A 17,717-nucleotide genomic window follows, 5' to 3' on the forward strand; every position below is an offset into this window, starting at 1 on the left:
AATCAGGAAGCAGATGAGCACACGCTGATCCTCTTTTTGGGTGGAGTGCATTTCGCACACATAAACTCAGGAGATGTGCGCTGTGGCATTTCTGGAAGGCAGTGAAAAGAACAAGAGGTGTAGTTATACTATTAGACAATGCTTAAAAACAAAAGTGTAGAGCACTTAACTGGTAGCGCTGGCAGACGGTAGAACAAATAAAAAATGGTGAAAGTAAAGGAGCTGCAGGAAGAGGCGCCTGCAGTAGATGAAAAGACAAATGAAATTTACTATATCAGCTTCTTCTTTTTAAGGAAGTCCTTAAAGGAAATCGTTTGGTATGCAAGTATGCCCGCAAAAGCAATAAACATGATCAGATTTATACAGAGAATAGAAATAACTATTTCATTGATGCTGCCAGAGAAAGCCGCAGTTTCGCGCTGTCTGTACGATGTTTGCAAAGAGAGCTCGTAGAGAAGCTTTTCAAACTTTGTCATTTCCGAGAGAGCGGGGTCGATTACTTCGTACTTTGCTATGTCTTTGTTGAATGTATTGTACTGCGAGGTGAACTCGTACTCAACCCTGACGCTTTTCTCTGGAATAGGGCTCATCTCTTCTATTTTTACAGTGTAGGTTTGTCCTGAAGTTGTGTTGAAGGAAAAGTTGACCTCTTCGCCGTGCTTTATGTCTTCCTTTGTGAACACTCTTCTCATGTCCTCTGAGAAGATTGTGGCGCTGAGAGAGCCTGCCGTGGGGGTTTGGAGCTTGAACACGCCTCTGCATATTTGGTTGTTGATGACCCCTCGCTGCATCATGTATGGCTTGGATATGTCTTTTATGTTGAGCATCATGCGCGCATGCGCCAGCCCTAGGACGAGAAGGATAATGCTTATAACTTTCATTTACAAACTAAAAAATGCAAAAATTATGAAAGAAGAGGAGAGATATAATGAAATTAGCTATAGGAAAAAAGAGTCCGAGTGGGAGGCTCTTGTGCGCGCAACGTGTGTCACAAAACACATAAAGTCGCTGGACGTGTGGAACTTTCTCGACAACTTCCAAGTGAGCCTGGCCAAGAAAAAGTATCTGGTGGTGGGGCTGCAGGGCGTGATTCTGTACTCGACAATAACCCAGCCCGAGCACAGAGTGGACCACCTGGTGCAGTATGAGGTGGAGGGCACGACGTGCACACACTTTGTGACGTTTCGGCCAATGCTGCAGGACTTCTTCGAAATGGTCTCGAGATGGTACACGATCATCCTGTACACGAGCATGGAGAAAGAGTTTGCTGACGGAGTTGCCGACTACTTGGAGAGAAGGGGGAGCATATTTGAAAAGAGGCTGTACAGATCAGACTGCGACTATCTGGACGGCAAGCTGCTGAAAGACCTTGAGAAGGTCTCCAAGGATCCCGCTTCCATCGTTGTTCTGGACTACGACTTTGGAATGCACACTAACATCCTTCCCATAGACATGTACACCGGATGCCCCAAGGACAGAAACCTTCTTTCCACAATACTCATACTGGACAGCCTGCGGTTTTGCTCTGACTTCAGAAGCATTTTGGAGCTTGCACACATGTAGGCGCAGTGTAGCGAGCGGAGGCTCTGTGGGGCATGCTATGATAAATAAAACACCAATATATAGATATATCATGATAGAGAAAATTTTTATGGCTTTTTCAGCGTGCGAGAAAATAAACGACATACTCAGCAGAATTGGGTTTAAAAAGAGGACGCGCATACAGGAGAGGCTGCTTCCGTTTACCGAGAAAAGAGACATTATGGGGCTGTCGGAAACGGGGACGGGAAAGACCGCGTGCTTTGTCATTCCGCTTGTGGAAGAGCTTGCAGAGGACCCGTTTGGAGTGCACTCTTTGATACTTACCCCAACAAGAGAGCTTGCAATGCAGACAAAAGAGAAGGTGGACATCATCGGCAACTATTTCGGCATCAAGTGCGAGATCCTGCACGGGGGACTGGATGTCCACAAGCAGGTTGCTCTTCTGCAGAAAAAGCCGCACATTGTGATAGCAACGCCGGGGCGGCTGGCTGCAATGCTGTGCAGCGAGCAGAGCATCCTGGCCTTCAAAAGAGCCAAGAAGATAGTGCTGGACGAGGCAGATCTTCTGCTGAACGGAGACCAAGCTCTGTCTGTGCACAAGATTCTCAGCATACTCACAGAGAGAACGAAGAACGTGCAGCTTCTTCTTTTCTCAGCAACAGACATAGCTCCTCGCGTGCTGGTTAAGGTGAGGGATAGAGACTACAAGCTCAGCGCAAGAAAGAAACAGGAGCGCATTGCTTCAGAGGCTGGTCCATCGGATAGCGAACATCAGAGCCAGACAAACAGTATGGATGAAGAGAATACAGAAAATATAAGCGTAAAGGACAGCGATGCTGAAAAGGACGGTAATAAGCCAGATAAAGCACCCATGCACATTGATGACATCATTGAAAAGACCAGCTGCCCTGCGCTATGGAGAATGATTTATTCTAGAAACTTTTACACGATTGACACAAGGGTCTCTGCAGTCCCAAAGAGCATTACCCAGGAGTATGCTTTCGTGCACAGACAGGCAAAGGATGCATACCTAGCCGGCCTGCTCATGCAGGAGTACAAGGACGCAAAGGTGATGGTGTTTATGAACAAGGCGGATAACTGTGCCGTGCTGTCCGAGGTTCTTCAGGAGCTGGGAATAAACGCAGTGGGGCTGAGCAGACACACAGACAACAAGACAAGGCACAGCTCGTTCTACCGGTTTAGATCAGGCCTGGCCAAAGTGCTCCTCACAACCGACGTGCTCTCCAGAGGGCTTGACATCAAAGACATCTCGTGTGTTATAAACTACGATCTTCCCAATGACTTCACAGACTACATACACCGTATAGGAAGAACGGGAAGGCTGGACCAGAGCGGGTATGCGCTCTCTTTTGTCTCTGCAGTTGATGTCTCCATCCTGCAAGACATCCAGAGACAGACTGCCACAGAGATGGCAGAGAAAGAGCTAAAGCCGCTCACCACAGCACGGCTTATGAACAAAATTGCCACACACAGGGAGTTTGTTACAGCCCGGATAGAAAAGGCCTTGTCCAGATAGACAAGTATGCTGTGGCATACAAAACGTGCTGCGGCATTGAAGAAAATAGAAGGTCTTAGAAGAGATATATTAAAATAAAGAAGATATTCAACCAGCCTCCTGTATACTGTTGTAGTAAGCCTGCTGGGCATCTGCTATGTTTTCTGCATTATTCCGGTACGCACAAACGGCGTGCTATAATATTTCCAAATCGAAAATTCTTTTTATGGATATAAAAGAGAGAAAAGAGAAGATGGAGCAGATAGCCAAGCGAAGGTTCTTCTACACACAGAGTTTTGAGTCCTATGGCGGAGTTTCAGGCTTCTTTGACTACGGGCCCAACATGTGCGCGCTCCAAAACAACTTTATATCGCTGTGGAGGAGGCATTTTGTGCTATCGGAGAACATGCTCGAGGTGGACACGGCAATTATCACGCCGTTTGAGGTTTTAAAGAGCAGCGGGCACGTGGAGAAGTTCACAGACCTGATGTGCTCAGACGAGGTCACAGGGGACGTGTACAGAGCAGACCATCTAGTAAAAGAGTACCTGCAGAAGGAGGCAGAGGGCAGAAGCGAGGAGGAGAGAAGAGAGATGCTGATGCAGGCAGATATGATCGACTCTTTTGGGCAGGAAGAGCTGCAGAGCATCATAAACAAGCACGGGATTAAAAGCGAGAACAAAAACAGCTTGACGCCCATTGCCCCGTTCAACCTCATGTTCAACACCATTGTGGGCCCTGGAGGGAAGACAAAGAGCTTCCTGCGGCCTGAGACAGCGCAGGGGCAGTTTCTCAACTTCAAAAGACTCCTGGAGAACAACGGAGACAAAATGCCCTTTGCAAGCGCGTCTGTTGGAAAAGCCTTCAGAAACGAAATAAGCCCGCGCACAGGGCTTTTCCGGGTTCGAGAGTTTTTGATGGCGGAAATAGAGCACTTTGTGCACCCAGATGAGAAGAGGCATCCTAAGTTCGAAAAGCTGAGCAGGGTGGAGCTTCCTCTTCTCTTCAGGCCAAAAGACTCTGCAGACGAAAACCAAACCATCAGCCACTTAAAGATGGGAGATGCCGTGGAGAAGGGCATAGTGAACAACGAGACCCTGGGGTACTTCATAATACGTGTGTACGAGTTTTTGGTGAAGATAGGAATACCAAAGAGCGCGATTCGCATTCGGCAGCATCTTCCTACAGAAATGGCGCACTATGCCACAGACTGCTGGGATGTTGAAATAGACACGGCCTTTGGGTGGGTTGAGTGCGTGGGCATTGCGGACAGAGCCTGCTACGACTTGTCAGTGCACAGCAAAAAAACAGGCGACAAACTGGTGGCCAGAAGAAGACTGCCTGCCCCTGTTGTAGAAAAGAAGACTGCAGCTGTAATCAACAAGAAAGAGATAGGAGTCAAGTTCAGAGCACAGGCGCAGAAGGTCATACAGCAGCTTGAGGAGATGGGAGCAGAGGAGATGGCAGAAAGAAAGGTGTCCAGCGATGAAATAGAGGTAGAGATAGAAGGAGAGAAGCTCAGAACAAAGATACAGGAGATAGAGATAGTAAGGCACATTGAAGAGTACATACCGAGTGTGATCGAGCCTTCTTTTGGAATTGGCAGAATTCTGTACGCGCTCCTGTGGCACTCTTTCTGGATGCGGGAGGACGATGAGCAAAGGGCTGTGTTCAGCTTTAGGCCTGGGATGGCGCCTGTCAAGTGCATGATCCTGCCTCTGCAGGAAGAAGAAGGGTTTTCATCAACGATGCAGTCTCTGAAAGAAAGCATAGTTGATTTGGGCATCAGCTGCAACCTAGACGAAAGCAAGGCCTCAATCGGGCGAAGATACTCGAGAGCAGACGAGGTGGGCATACCCTTCTGCATCACTGTGGACTTTGAGACTCTGCAGGACTCCAAAGCTACCCTGAGAGAGCGAGACAGCACAAAACAGATACGAATTCTCATTGTGGATGTTCCCAGCGCTCTGAATCGGCTGGTCAGAGAAGAGGAAACATTCGCAGAGCTGGAGGCCCAGTATTCAAAATCAGAATAAACTATAGCTTCTTTTACCATGTTCTTTCTGTGCTATGCTTTGTTCTGTGTCTTTGGCGGAGTCCATCTGATCAATACATATTGTTTTTAGGTTAATGAAACCACCTAGTTGAGCAATGCGTGCCTAATAAACGGGTTATTATGACAAAGTGCACCCATATCAGAAGTGCAGTTAAGTCAAAGCACCAAAACTAGTGAAAAGGTGAAGATAGAGTAGCGTGCGTGAGCAGACTGAAAGGCAGATAAGTTTTTAAAGGTCTATCTATGCACACATTTTATTATTTTACTTGGATACCCCGCCAGAGCTGAAGATCCATTGAGACTCTTGGATTCTTCACTTAGAGAACCGGCGCTCAAGCTTAAGAGCAGGCCCTATGATAAAATACTTCGCGCTTCTTATGTGGAGGACAAAGTTGTGCATGGCCTTTGGGTAGATTTTTACGGCTCCTTTGAAGGCAATTGCAAGGGTGTTTTTTGTCTCATTAACGACAATTCCGCTTTTCAGAAGAGCATCGCTGCTGCACTCTTCTCTGTGGTGGATGGGCGAGACCAGTGCGCCTAAGAGCTCCATTTTGTACAGGATGCTTGTCAGTGAGCTGTTTGCGCTCTCTTTTCTCACTTTTTCAATGAAGTCCAGAAACAAACTGTGCAGATCAGAGGCAACTTTTTCAGTGATGTTTTTGTATGGAAAAACAGGCTCCTTTGGCGCACTCTTTTTGGGCGGCTTGCTGTAGGGGGTGTTCCCCAGCCAGACTCTTATTCCGCCCGTGTCTATCTCTTCAGACGTGCTCTGGCTGGTTTTGGACAAAAAGTGCTTCTCGGCATTGAACATATAAAAAAGACTAGCAAAATTTCAATTTATTCACAGATTAGAAGCAGAAAATGCCCTCGGCGTTCTGGAGGAAGCAGCATTTGTTTTTCTCGTTGAGATTGCACACAACCCACTTAAGCGTAACGAAAAGATTCTTTAGGGTCATGTTGGAGTACTCTCCAGCGTAGAAGTCTGGAGTTCTTGGTGCGCACTCTTGGCAGTTTAGGAGCGAGTATGCGTATGCTATCAAGCCAATCATTTTTCTTTTGAGGGCTTTTATTTCTTTCTTTGAGCCTTTCTTCTGGACAGCCCGTATTTTTCTCCATAGGAAAGAGAAGAACCGTGCCAGCTCCATGTCTGTGCAGCTGTTCACATTGCATGGGTTATCGCATGGGTTTGGTGGGCACAGCGGCCTAGGAGGGCATATAACTTCACATGGATTTGGTGGGCATATGGGTCTGCATGGGTTTGGTGGGCACAGTGGCCTAGGAGGGCATATAGCATCGCAGGGGTTAGGAGGGCACACTGGCCTGCATACCTTTGGAGGGCACACGACTTCGCATAGGTTTCTTACGCATTGAATTTCGTTTTCGTTGAAAGCCTGCAGCACGTTACCGGACTCACTGTTCAGCGCAGAGGTTTTATCTGCTGAGCATGCTACAAAAGCAGAGGCAGATGCTAGGGCAAGACATACTATTTTGGAAAAGAAGGTGGCTTTCATTATTAATGACTTCGAAAAGTTTGAATATATATGTATATTAAACGCTCTAGACCAGTCCAAAGGCTCAAACAGAGCTAAATTAAAAAGAAATATTTATTAAATGCTAAAGATCATATATTTCTAGAATACAGGTGTTTATTAGTCTCGGGAGGGCCTTTGGAGAAAGTGTCTAAAAATAAGCACATGTGATGAACTAGCTCAGAGTTTATGCTTGCTAAAACCACCAGGATATATACGTATAGTATCTGCGATGTATTTGTTCTAATTTTCTATTAAATACGTGCAGATGAAATATAAAAATAGATTTGCAAACAGACAGCCTAAAGACGGCGTATGCAGATCAGATCAGAAAATTCTTTTATTTATGTACATATAGCAACTAACTTTTAAATTGCTAGCAGATAGAGAAGTGTATTAATGGCTCTTTCAGCAGCTGAATCAGATGGCTCAATTGTGCTGGGTGCTTATTGAGCCTACTAGATGCATCAGCGATATATTGTAGACTGTAGACCACGCTGCAGCAATGAGAATTTGCAGGAAGATAAACACTCCTGCACACTGAAGCATGTGCATTTCGCGCATGTGCTCTTTCTTTTGTGTTCTAAACGTCTCTTTTTTCTTTGTCTGCAGCGCCATCTTATAGCAATGCCAAAACAGCACTGCTAAAAACACAGTGGATATCTTAAGGCTATTGCACCTAGCAAGGTAGTCTTTTACTTTGTCTATATAAACGCCTATTTCTACCCCGTTGAAGCTCTTCATTGTGTTGGATGCGCTAAAATATCCGGCTTCTTCACTGTTCCGAGTGATCTGCACTGCAAGCTTCTTAATAGATGCCAGATTTGTTGGTGAGGCATCAGCTGCCAGGCCAAAGAGGTCTTCCATCTGGTACATAAGCAAGAAGAAGTATCCCATAAAACACACAGACGCAACGTATATTGCCTGTATTTTGTTTGACCTGTTGATGCGAAAGCAGAAAGTCAGGATCATAGCCACTAGTAAACTATCTACAGTGGATAGCATGCACGAGTTTATTGTGAACAAGTAATGCTGATCAAGCCGTATAATTATGAGAGCTAGCAATAAAAAAATTAAATGGCTTACACATATGCATACATATATGGTTCTGTGTAAAATTCTTCTTTTGTACAGAATAAAAATAAAAAACAGGCCTGCAAGTGTCATAAACCCATCAAACAGCTGGACCCATAGAATAACCTTCTTGTACTCTCGCTCCTCGGTCCCGAGATAGGCAGAGAGCTGGAAAGAGCGCAGTGTGATTACGCGAAAAAGGTATAGTATGCCCGCAAGGAAAAAAGACAGCGCGCTGTATATTACTCTGGGCTTCTGCAGTGTTTCAGCTAGCTGTAGATAAAGCACTTTGAAGTACTCTGAGCGGGAAAGTGTTTCAACAACTATGTAGGATCTGTTATTGTTCTCATCGGGGGCGCAAAGATCATCCATGTTGTCTAGACGGCAGCTCTCATTTTCTTCGAAGTATGGTGTGAAACCTGCTTCATTCTCTTCTGCAGACTCACTCTCGGACTTCTCCTCGGTGTGTCTCTTGATTTTTCTTTTATTTTTATCAAGATCAAGGGTGCTCTGTGCAGGCGATGTGTTCATGCATGCTCTGGGTGTGCTGTTTGAGTTATACACAAATATATCCCTGTCATTAAAGAAATATGATATACTGATTCAATGATAAATTTCTTTATTTCTTATACAAAGAGAAATACATGGATACAGACCGCGTCCAAAAAAGAAAAGAAGGCAGAAAAGAAAACAAACGAGGAGAAGCAGCACAGGAGGAAAAGAAAGAGAAGAAGAAGCCCTTCACTGTAAGAGACTTTATTATATCCAAATACGGCGTTCCTCTGCTAAAGAAGCTGGAAGAGCCCTTCCAGAGGAAAAACAAAAGACATCTAGAGGGCGGAGATATGCACGCTTTGCACAGGTACATGCGGGCACTTGTGCGGCTGTACACTACATGGTCCCAGTCATCACCACTCTGCGGGAATAAGAGAAATCGGCCATACACCCTTCTAAAAGAAATAGAAGTAGCAATTAAAACACAGAAAGAGCAGCCTTCTGAAGAAAGCAAAAAGCTTGAGACAGACAAGCCCTCTGCATCAGTACCAGAGGAGAAGAAGACAGCTGGTAGATACTCTGAGAGTGTAGATAGCCTCTTTGAAAATACTCTATACGACACCCAGTCTTTCTCTCTAATGGGCATGTCGCAGACCGACACAGATGCACAGCAGCTCAACCTGGAAAGCATGTCGGATATCTCGGAGATCTCTGAAGAATCCTCTGCTGATATAACAGCAACTAGAAAGCGTGCTAGAAAAACAGATAGATAGCACAGCTGCTACAGTAATAAAACCCTTGTTTATTTATGCACTCACCTACTGTGAGTATATCCTCTTTCTAACAGTAATAATTCATCTTTAGGTCGTTTGAATTTGTACAATGAAATGTATTCCTGGCTTGAATATGCCGCACTCGCACAGTAGATACGCCGAGTCTCTGCTGTTCTTCTATATTTCAAAGACAGAAGTGTCTAGAGCCCACTTTTGCAGAGTGTCCATCCCTGCCAGCGACTTGATATACTCTTGCACTGCCACGCCAGCAAGTATATTGGTGTACTCTTCGCACTCTGTCTGGGGATCTTGGCGCAGGAGTGTGTGCTCCCTCGAAAGAGAAAGGGTGGGGGTGCTGATGTAACAAATATTGGGCTCTGTCTTAGAGCACTCTTTTTCTGCTGAAAGGTTGCATGCAAATGTCCATGACGGGCTTTCAGAGCAGACTTTAGGGCGCGCGCAGACATTAGCGCCCATCTGCAGAAGGAGCCGCGTTATGTGCCGTACAATCTTTTCTTCATCGTCTACAATGTGGATGTGCGAGTCTTCTATTTTTTTCTGTGTGGCTTCCCCAAAAAGCCTTATTTGTCTAGAGTACTTCTCCTGCTGCATTGATCCAAAAATATGCGCAAAAAACTTTCCGAGGAGGAAGAGTGGCTTTTGTTTTCCGACGCAAATGGCAAGATGTTTCTGCAGTTGATAAGAGAAGCATTCATAGAAGATGCACCGGGCCCTTCTTTAGTCTCGCAGCTGCATTCTCTGCGGCCCATCATCTTTGAAAGGGTGAGGTGTCTCTATAAAAGAGCAGTGGGCATTCTGGAAGAGGGAGCACTCCTTCTTCTCCTCATAGCTCTGCGAGAAAGGGAGTGTGCTGAAAGAGAAATTCTTCTCTGCAAAAACATAGAGCAGATGGGAAAGGATGAGCCCTCTTTTGTATACGAATGCATTTTGGAAGAAAGAAAAAAGCTGCCGTCTGAGGGATGGGTGTACTATGCAGTGAAAGATATTGCTGGAAATAGGGCAAAAGAAGCAAAGAGAGCGTCAAAACTACTGCGCTCTGCGCTGTGGGAGGACATAAAAGAATTCGGTCCTTTTTGGAACAGCATGTTCGGGTACGAATTTACTCCAGCTCTCTGATCTGTTGAAACGGTTTTTCTCTTGGGCGAAAAGCAGCACAAAGATTAGCTGCAGTTGATTCAGATTTTTATGCATCCATATGAAAGGATGCCACGTAGATTTAATTAGTGTTCAAGTGGTGATAGAGAATCAGCGAACTTATCTTTATTAACTGTATATCTGTTAATCCTATTCACATTCATGTTTATGCTTGGGCTAAATATTCTTAGATGGATAAAGTCTCTTGCTCCGCCACAGCTCTATAGCATCAAAAAGACTAAACCACCAGATGCAATAAAGCATTTGAATATTTCTTTTATTCGTAGTCATAGGTGCTGCTAATTTAGATACTTCTCTAGGAAAAAGGCGTATATCTCTTTTGTCTTCTCTACTGGAGGAGGAGTCATCTGTATGGAGCTAATAAAGTCTATCTCAGCCTGTCTCGATATTTTCAGAGGAATGTTTCTTGTTTTTTTCTTTTCTTCCAGCACGCTGCTGATTATCTCTTTCACCTTCTGCAGATACTCGGTGTTTAGAGGGCCTGCTATGAGCTTTTTTGACGATGTTCGGGGCCTAACTGACTTTTGCATCACAGCACACGCTTTCTCAAGGGCCGCCTGCGCACACATGTTAATATTCTCGGCATCCACTACAAAACACGGCGTGTCCCATTTGTCTGTTTTTCTTGGCTTTTCAAATATCCTGGAAACAACCTCGAATGTTTCTGTCTTTTCTCCGCCTGCATGCACTTCAACAGCGCTGCACTCTTCTCTGTGCATATTCTCTACTTCTTCGGCTCGTATCTCTCCCCCTTCTTGGTAGCCTGCAGCACAGTACACGTGTGCAGTGTCTATTCCCATGTTTTTAGCTGTGGATGATATTTCGTACCGAAGGCCCTTTATGTGCAGAGGCGCATAGATGAGAACCAGCACTCTTTTGCTGAGCTTGTTTTGTATAATAGACCGCATTTTAGCAGTTTCCTCCCGTGCGTTAACACCCACTGCGTTTTGCAGAACAACTAGCACAGAGTCAATGGCGCATGGATCGTCTTCAGTTCTTTTTTCACACGGCTCCTCTAGACTGCCAGAGTTGCTGGTTTTCTGGCTGTGTGCTCCTTTATATGCCTTAATAAGCTCTGCGAGAAGAAAATGGAAGAGCGTTTTCTTTTGGGGCGATGGGAGGCCCGAGAGCATGAGCAGGGGCATTTAATTAAAGACCAGCAGATTTTTTAAATAATAAAACGTGCGGCTCTGGCCTGTGCAGCATGTAGTGTCTCCACCCTTTGCTTTGGGTAATGCCCAGCCCGCGCCACTCGTGCTCCTCGAGCAGCCTGTCCCGAGGGACCATGCGCGATAGCTCCTTGGGGAGGATTACGTGTCTGTATATGTTTTTGTTGAGATCTTCGTACGTTTCGCTGTAGTATATTTTCTCTGCAAGCCTTACAATCTCCTCTGGTTCGCCATACATGTTCTTAAAAAAAAGCAAAAATAAATGACAGAAGAGGGATTCGAACCCTCGCCCTCGGAAGGACTAGAACCTGAATCTAGCGTCTTAGACCACTCGACCATTCTGCCGCTGCAGATGTTGGAACGCACACACATAGAAGGGTTCAAAATGGCACAAGACTATTTTTTATTTTTTCAGCTCCACACGTTAACTGCAGCTATGTGCACCATCTGTGCATAGAAAGCAGCTATTTGGCCTGCGCGTAATAAGAAAATAATAGATGCCCGAGAAGAGTGGCAGAGCTATTCGGGTCTAGTCTGATACATATGCAAGTAAAAAGGCTATAAACTAGTGTTTTATTATTTATTTCTTTGCTATGCTCTTTATCTTGTCTCTCTTGTTGAATCTGACAGAGGCGGTCTTTTGCTCTCCCTTCTCTGTTGACATTTTGCTCTTGAGCTCCTCCAGAGATAGCCCTACAAAAGCTCTGACTGCCTTTGTGACCTTTGGAACACTCACCTTGGACGGCTTGAAAGCAACGGCCTTCTTGTGGATGATTCTTGACGCCAGAGTCCAGCTGATTTTCTTTGGGTTCATTCCCTTTTCAAAGAGACTTCTGCACTTCTTCTTTGCGAGAAGGTACGATGTACCGTTTGGAAGCACTACGATTCTTCCCTTTCCTCTGTATATGGCCTGTCCACTAAAGCTGCACACTCCGAATTTCATTCTGGGGTATAAAAGAAAATAAAATAAAAATCTATTTTTTGTAGCTATTTTCTTTTTATTACTATAATAATAAGCCACAAGCACAAATCCTCTACTACTACCTATAGACGATGTCCATCTACTCTCAGCCCGCTCATACAGAGTATATTTGGTGGTGAGATACTCTGCGGTGCTAGACACTGTTTGGGCTAGATGTCTTTTCATGCTCCTTTCTCTTGGCTTCTTTCCTCTGCTCAGCTTTTATGTGGTCGTATCTATTCTTCATAGACTTCTTGATTCGGTGGGGCACTATCTGGTGTCTCTTCATGGCTTCTATCTGTGCAACGTTCTTGTACTTTTCTTTTATGATGTTTCCCAGGGCTCTTGAGTTCTCTTCTGACTTTGTGCATATTTTTGTGCTTGAGTTGGGGTCTAGCTTCCATATACGTATGTTTGTGTCCGTGCTTCCTGAGAGGATGTATGCGTTGTCGCTTGTGCAGCATATTGCGTTGATGGCCTGCATTCTCTTGTTGTGGTAGAGAGCCTCCTGTCTGTGGGAGGTGTCGTTTGAGAATATTCGGACACTTCTGTCAACTGAGCCTGTTACTATCCTTGTTCCGTTTGCGGAGTGCTGTATGTCCGACACAGGGCTTGCGTGCCCTCTCAGCGTTCTGCAGGGCGGGGTTATGTACGAAGAGTTGTCTCCCGTGTAGTATGTGTTGTATATGTAGATCTCTCCGCTGTTTGTTCCCGCAGCCACCATCGATGGCGCTGATGGGTCTATCGACATCGCGTTGATTTCAGACTTGGAGACAATCTCCAGCTCGCTTTTTCCCGTTCTGCTATCGTATCCAACTATCTTGTTTCCTTCAACCGTGTACAGAATCCACTTTGCATCACTGGAGATGTATATTCTCTTTGCCTGTCTTTCTCCCTTGTAGCTTGCTATGGATTTGATCCGCTCCTTGTCAAAGATCTCAATCCCGTCCACGGTTGATGCGTAGAAGCGAGAGGACCCGTTGCTGACTATGTCCATCACTCCGGAGCACGCTGTGAATTCTGTTTCCTTGGGGGCTGTGCTCTCTGCCATAACTCCGCTGGTGATTTCCTCGTAGTTGGCATCTCTGTGGAAAATACTGTTCTTTTTGCTGTATAGAAGCGTGCTGTCGAGAAAAGAAATAGCAGCTGGCGTTGTTTGCTCGAGGGCAATGGTCTCTACCTCTGCTCTTTTGTTCATGTTCCACACCTTGATGGTTCCGTCATAGCTGGTTGATGCATACAGTGGGCTTTCGGTGCTGCACTTCACTATTCTTGTAACTCCCTCTGTGTGTCCGTCCAAGCATCCCACAAACGGCTTTCTGAAAAGATGGTCCAGCTTTACCTCTTTTACTGCGCGCATGTACTCCTTGTGCTTTTCATTCTGCGTGAGCTCGTTCTCTGAAAACATTCTTGTCTGCACGTGCTTTCCGCTTCCTCTGTCGAGTGTGTTTATTCGGAGTATCCCCATGAATAAAATTTCTGCACGGGATTTTTCTCTATAACTGAAAGACTTTTTGGCCACATGTGTCTGTGTGTTTTAGCGAATAGCAGCACACAGCACACTCTTCAATCTCTGCAGTGCATCCCTCTGATTGACAGCTCTGTTTGTTTTTGCTTTTTTTTCGGTGCATATCGATTGCTCTAAAACATGCGCACTAACTTGATATGCTGGGAGAGAAATGGAAAAGAGATGGCTTTGCAGAGAATGCAGCAGCTGTGCAGGATACCAGTCTTTATTCTCGTTGTGTCAGAGTGTCTTACGTTTGGAACTCTTGTTTGGCACTGGAAGATGCACAACGCGGAGTGCGTGCAGATGGCTTTCTATTTCATAATCTACCAGCTGCTCGAGCTCAGATGTTTTTTGTTCCGAAGCCTTGAGTACCTGCTGTGCATGGCTGCCATGAGCGGCATAATGGTCTTTCTGAGCGCGAGCTATGGCATACCCAGGAACTTTGAAATGCGAAGTCTGTTCTACGCTAGCCTAATACGAACTGTTGCCTACAGCCTCTTGGTGTACTACTTTTCGCCCATTTTCAAAAAGAACGCATATTTTGTGTATGCAAAGCGAGGCGACGGAGAGTGCATCTTCTTCGAGGGAGCGCTGCTTAAGGCCTTCATAGAAATACAGGCTACAAGTTTTATTGTGTACGAGTTTTCCAAGGTTTTTCAGACACATGCGGTATTTGAGAATGTGTACAGCAGGCAGCCGTGCTTTGCCATGTGTGCCATGGAGTCCAGTGTGAAAATAGCAGTGTATGTAGAAACGGTCTGTCTGGCCACAAAGAACAAAGTTCTCTACTGGGGTGTTTTTATTCTGTGGATTTTCTATGTCCTGCACGAGAACTTTGTCTACCATTTGATGCCTCTGTACTTGAGACACAACCACCTCTTCATGGAGTTTAGCGAGATGCACCAGCTGTGGGAGAAATACCATCTTCTGAATATAGCTGTGGCAGGCGTATTTTTTGTGTATTCGTTTGTTTGCAAAAGAACGTATGAGAATATATACATTGTGAGAGAGGCGCAGGCTCGAATAAGGGTAGAGTAGCTGGCCTGTGTGCATCTAGTATTTCTGCTGTGTAAATAAAACATCTTTGTACAATGTATATATTGTCTAGTATGAACTGCTAAAGAGTTTCTCACCCATTTAGATGTCTATAAGTGTATGGCTGTTCTCAGCACATACTTCTGCAGGAGATATTCTCGAGCTGTACATAGTATAAACAGAAGAGCCCTTAGAGAACTCAAGAAGGCAGGCTATGTACGTATAAGATAGCAGCGATACAACATTGAGTGTTTATGCCACAAATTAAATCTGATTGTTTGGGACAGCAGGAGAAATAATAAAAATAAAGATTTAAAATAAATAAAGAGTACAAACAATGGCATACACTTTCTGTTTTGCAAAATAAAATACGAAAAGAAAAAGAAAGCACTTCAAAGAAAAAGTAGCAGAGAATAATTTATTGCAGTTGCTAAGAATGCAAGAGAATGTAGCACACAGTGCAGGTAATCCTAAGGTCTCTTCTAAGATATCTAAGACAGTGTACAGTAAACATGCAGTGAGTTATTTTAAACCTACAGCTTGAGGATGGCTTAGTTTGTTACTTCTGCACAAAGAGCCTAGAGAAATGCTTCTGCACTCTTCTGTCCTGCAACAGAAAAGAAGAATGCATTATGCTGGGTACTTTGGCAAACCGACAGGCTTAAGTGAACCCGGTTAGCTCAGTCGGTAGAGCATTGGACTTTTAATCCAAGGGTCGCGGGTTCGAGTCCCGCATCGGGTGATTTTTGCTCACCAGACAGAGATAGCCAGATGCGTGCGCTGCAACAAGTACTATTTGTCAATCTAAACAAGGAAGATGGCATGTATGCATATGTAGAGTGATGGTGGTGAAGTTTAGTGCTGCATAGCTATGATTGATTTGATGCATTCTGTCAGCCAGTAAGCTGGCAGCAGTGGCTCAGATGCAGACTTTGAGCATGAGGCGCTGCGTGTGCAGAAGTAGTGCTGGTATATTCAAATATTGGAGATGTATTTTTGCATCTTTTGTGCTAGTTGATTTTACGATTCTGCTCGCTGATCAGCTATATGTACTTAAAAATTTTATTTTCTACGATGAAGTCAAACGATACACAGATTGAAATAATATTCAATAAAGATGCGATAAACGAAAGATGTGCGAAGGTTTCCAGCGATTACGAGATAGAAACAAAGGACATTGGCCTGAAAAGCAAGCTTGTGATAGTAAGAGAGCTGCTCGAAGACAACATAAAAATTGAAGCAGACGGGCTAACGGAAGCAGAGAGCATGTGTGTCTTGAAAAAAGCACAAGCAAAGTTTTTCTACGAAGTTGCATACAACATTGACATTAGCCAGATGAAAGAGTCTCTAGAGGGGCTGTTGTTTGCTTCGTCTGAAGATGAGAGCTCTCTGCGTGCTCAAGTCTCCAACCAAATAAACCAGTGGCATGCATACGTTAAAAGCATAGAGAGCAAAGAAAAAGACAAAAAGTTTGAGGCGATTGCAGAGCATTTAGAGCTAGACATGCACTACACAGCTCTGCACTATGACAGAGCTACGTGGACGTACTTGAAGAAGATCGACAAGTTTTATAGCCTGTTTAGGCTGGACAGCGACGACATCTACGAGCTGAGCGAGATCTACACAGAGGCCAAGAACGAAAAAATGTGCCTGCTAGACCACGGAATGAAGTACATTTACGAAAACAGAAGAAAGATAAAAGAAGTGGCAGAGAAGATAAAAGAAGGCGAAAAAGAAAAGAACAAAACAGAACAGAGCAAGCACGATATGGCCACCCAGAATATCTGTGCCAGCAACATCAAGCTGATCAGGTCTATATACAGACACAAGGACAGCATTGATGAGGGCCGCCTGGTGATATGGGGAGTGTCTGACATATTGGAAAATGTGTGGTGCTCCTCCAACATTCTCATGCGCAAGTATGAAGCAAGTGCAATGGTGGGAGAGAAGCCCTCTCTGCTCTTTATGCCTCTAAAGTGGATGAAAGGCGCCTTGGGCATGGTGCGCAGGCTCTTCAATAGAATGAGAACGCTGAGTGTCACAGACCAAAGAGCCTTCTACTGCACAGAAAAAATAAAAGAGCTGGAGAAGACTTTGGAGAAAGAAAAGTACAGCCTGGAGAAAACAAAGAAAACCCAGACAGTTAAAAGCAACAGATTGAAAGAGATAAACAAAGAGATGGAGTCAAAGAAAGCCTCAAGAGAAGAAGACCTTGAAGAGCTCAGATCAGAGAAAGCGCTGGTCGAAGAGGCCATAAAAGACCTCAACTGCAAAGCATCCGAGGGAAAGAGCTGGATAACACAGATACTGGATGACATCAAGGCTCTGGAGGAGTACAAGAAAAAGAACACCAGTGCTCTGGGCAGGCTCCAGAAGAGGCTGCTAAATACAACAGCCGAGCAAAACAAGTACCTGAAAAAGCATAAAGACAGGTACGCACAGGCATATGGCCAGACCCTGGAGATATTCCCACCAGCTGGAAGTGCATATGCAGGGTGTGTGAAGCCGGTTGCATATTCTTATCCATACAATAGTATATATCCATACACGTATCCATACAATGCATACCCATACAATGCATATCCATACCCATACAATGTACAACAGCATAAAAATAGAATAGCACCTAATTCAGCACAGAGTGCACACCCAATAAACCACGGGCATGTGCATAACACCTTACACTTAGGCCATCATGTCCGTGCAAAGGACTCTACAACCGCAGGACAGCACGTGAATGCATCTAGCACTGCAAATGGGCAGAGATTTGCACAGCATGCGCATCCTAAGTAGGCAAGAATAGCCCGATAATGAGAGAAGCTGCCTCTGACAGATAAGACTAGGACGTTTTAAATAAATTTTACCTATTGCACCTTTACTAG

General features: G+C 44.8%; 16 protein-coding genes across 16 annotated transcripts; 7 read left to right on the forward strand and 9 right to left on the reverse strand.

The window, feature by feature from the left end:
- Positions 1–269: 269 nt before the first annotated feature.
- On the reverse strand, positions 270–881 carry NEMIN01_0233 (p24 family protein delta-1; the record flags this gene model as incomplete). The annotated part of the gene is made up of 1 exon (XM_051476175.1): positions 270–881. One exon carries the CDS (start codon positions 879–881, stop codon positions 270–272), a length of 612 nt encoding a protein of 203 aa, XP_051332135.1.
- Positions 882–906: 25 nt separating this feature from the next.
- On the forward strand, positions 907–1,563 carry NEMIN01_0234 (CTD nuclear envelope phosphatase 1; the record flags this gene model as incomplete). Its single annotated transcript, XM_051476176.1, has 1 exon — positions 907–1,563. The coding sequence occupies one exon, from the start codon at positions 907–909 to the stop codon at positions 1,561–1,563; it is 657 nt and encodes a 218-aa protein (XP_051332136.1).
- Positions 1,564–1,651: 88 nt separating this feature from the next.
- On the forward strand, positions 1,652–3,079 carry NEMIN01_0235 (ATP-dependent RNA helicase DDX49/DBP8; the record flags this gene model as incomplete). The annotated part of the gene is made up of 1 exon (XM_051476177.1): positions 1,652–3,079. One exon carries the CDS (start codon positions 1,652–1,654, stop codon positions 3,077–3,079), a length of 1,428 nt encoding a protein of 475 aa, XP_051332137.1.
- Positions 3,080–3,284: 205 nt separating this feature from the next.
- On the forward strand, positions 3,285–5,093 carry NEMIN01_0236 (glycyl-tRNA synthetase; the record flags this gene model as incomplete). Its single annotated transcript, XM_051476178.1, has 1 exon — positions 3,285–5,093. The coding sequence occupies one exon, from the start codon at positions 3,285–3,287 to the stop codon at positions 5,091–5,093; it is 1,809 nt and encodes a 602-aa protein (XP_051332138.1).
- Positions 5,094–5,426: 333 nt separating this feature from the next.
- On the reverse strand, positions 5,427–5,924 carry NEMIN01_0237 (uncharacterized protein; the record flags this gene model as incomplete). The annotated part of the gene is made up of 1 exon (XM_051476179.1): positions 5,427–5,924. One exon carries the CDS (start codon positions 5,922–5,924, stop codon positions 5,427–5,429), a length of 498 nt encoding a protein of 165 aa, XP_051332139.1.
- A 37-nt stretch (positions 5,925–5,961) lies between these two features.
- Positions 5,962–6,624, reverse strand: NEMIN01_0238 (uncharacterized protein; the record flags this gene model as incomplete). Its single annotated transcript, XM_051476180.1, has 1 exon — positions 5,962–6,624. One exon carries the CDS (start codon positions 6,622–6,624, stop codon positions 5,962–5,964), a length of 663 nt encoding a protein of 220 aa, XP_051332140.1.
- A 447-nt stretch (positions 6,625–7,071) lies between these two features.
- NEMIN01_0239 (uncharacterized protein) lies at positions 7,072–8,247 on the reverse strand (the record flags this gene model as incomplete). Its single annotated transcript, XM_051476181.1, has 1 exon — positions 7,072–8,247. The coding sequence occupies one exon, from the start codon at positions 8,245–8,247 to the stop codon at positions 7,072–7,074; it is 1,176 nt and encodes a 391-aa protein (XP_051332141.1).
- A 113-nt stretch (positions 8,248–8,360) lies between these two features.
- NEMIN01_0240 (uncharacterized protein) lies at positions 8,361–8,984 on the forward strand (the record flags this gene model as incomplete). The annotated part of the gene is made up of 1 exon (XM_051476182.1): positions 8,361–8,984. One exon carries the CDS (start codon positions 8,361–8,363, stop codon positions 8,982–8,984), a length of 624 nt encoding a protein of 207 aa, XP_051332142.1.
- A 177-nt stretch (positions 8,985–9,161) lies between these two features.
- On the reverse strand, positions 9,162–9,596 carry NEMIN01_0241 (uncharacterized protein; the record flags this gene model as incomplete). Its single annotated transcript, XM_051476183.1, has 1 exon — positions 9,162–9,596. The coding sequence occupies one exon, from the start codon at positions 9,594–9,596 to the stop codon at positions 9,162–9,164; it is 435 nt and encodes a 144-aa protein (XP_051332143.1).
- Positions 9,597–9,608: 12 nt separating this feature from the next.
- NEMIN01_0242 (uncharacterized protein) lies at positions 9,609–10,121 on the forward strand (the record flags this gene model as incomplete). Its single annotated transcript, XM_051476184.1, has 1 exon — positions 9,609–10,121. One exon carries the CDS (start codon positions 9,609–9,611, stop codon positions 10,119–10,121), a length of 513 nt encoding a protein of 170 aa, XP_051332144.1.
- Positions 10,122–10,438: 317 nt separating this feature from the next.
- On the reverse strand, positions 10,439–11,293 carry NEMIN01_0243 (protein KTI12; the record flags this gene model as incomplete). Its single annotated transcript, XM_051476185.1, has 1 exon — positions 10,439–11,293. The coding sequence occupies one exon, from the start codon at positions 11,291–11,293 to the stop codon at positions 10,439–10,441; it is 855 nt and encodes a 284-aa protein (XP_051332145.1).
- A 16-nt stretch (positions 11,294–11,309) lies between these two features.
- Positions 11,310–11,567, reverse strand: NEMIN01_0015 (cyclin-dependent kinase regulatory subunit CKS1; the record flags this gene model as incomplete). Its single annotated transcript, XM_051475957.1, has 1 exon — positions 11,310–11,567. One exon carries the CDS (start codon positions 11,565–11,567, stop codon positions 11,310–11,312), a length of 258 nt encoding a protein of 85 aa, XP_051331917.1.
- A 342-nt stretch (positions 11,568–11,909) lies between these two features.
- Positions 11,910–12,272, reverse strand: NEMIN01_0244 (large subunit ribosomal protein L24e; the record flags this gene model as incomplete). The annotated part of the gene is made up of 1 exon (XM_051476186.1): positions 11,910–12,272. The coding sequence occupies one exon, from the start codon at positions 12,270–12,272 to the stop codon at positions 11,910–11,912; it is 363 nt and encodes a 120-aa protein (XP_051332146.1).
- Positions 12,273–12,444: 172 nt separating this feature from the next.
- NEMIN01_0245 (DDB1- and CUL4-associated factor 13) lies at positions 12,445–13,758 on the reverse strand (the record flags this gene model as incomplete). Its single annotated transcript, XM_051476187.1, has 1 exon — positions 12,445–13,758. The coding sequence occupies one exon, from the start codon at positions 13,756–13,758 to the stop codon at positions 12,445–12,447; it is 1,314 nt and encodes a 437-aa protein (XP_051332147.1).
- A 180-nt stretch (positions 13,759–13,938) lies between these two features.
- NEMIN01_0246 (uncharacterized protein) lies at positions 13,939–14,838 on the forward strand (the record flags this gene model as incomplete). Its single annotated transcript, XM_051476188.1, has 1 exon — positions 13,939–14,838. One exon carries the CDS (start codon positions 13,939–13,941, stop codon positions 14,836–14,838), a length of 900 nt encoding a protein of 299 aa, XP_051332148.1.
- A 1,071-nt stretch (positions 14,839–15,909) lies between these two features.
- On the forward strand, positions 15,910–17,628 carry NEMIN01_0247 (uncharacterized protein; the record flags this gene model as incomplete). Its single annotated transcript, XM_051476189.1, has 1 exon — positions 15,910–17,628. The coding sequence occupies one exon, from the start codon at positions 15,910–15,912 to the stop codon at positions 17,626–17,628; it is 1,719 nt and encodes a 572-aa protein (XP_051332149.1).
- Positions 17,629–17,717: the final 89 nt, after the last annotated feature.

Source organism: Nematocida minor (assembly GCF_024244105.1).
Source record: "Nematocida minor strain JUm1510 chromosome Unknown 7925, whole genome shotgun sequence".
In the NCBI taxonomy this organism is placed as follows: domain Eukaryota; kingdom Fungi; phylum Microsporidia; genus Nematocida; species Nematocida minor.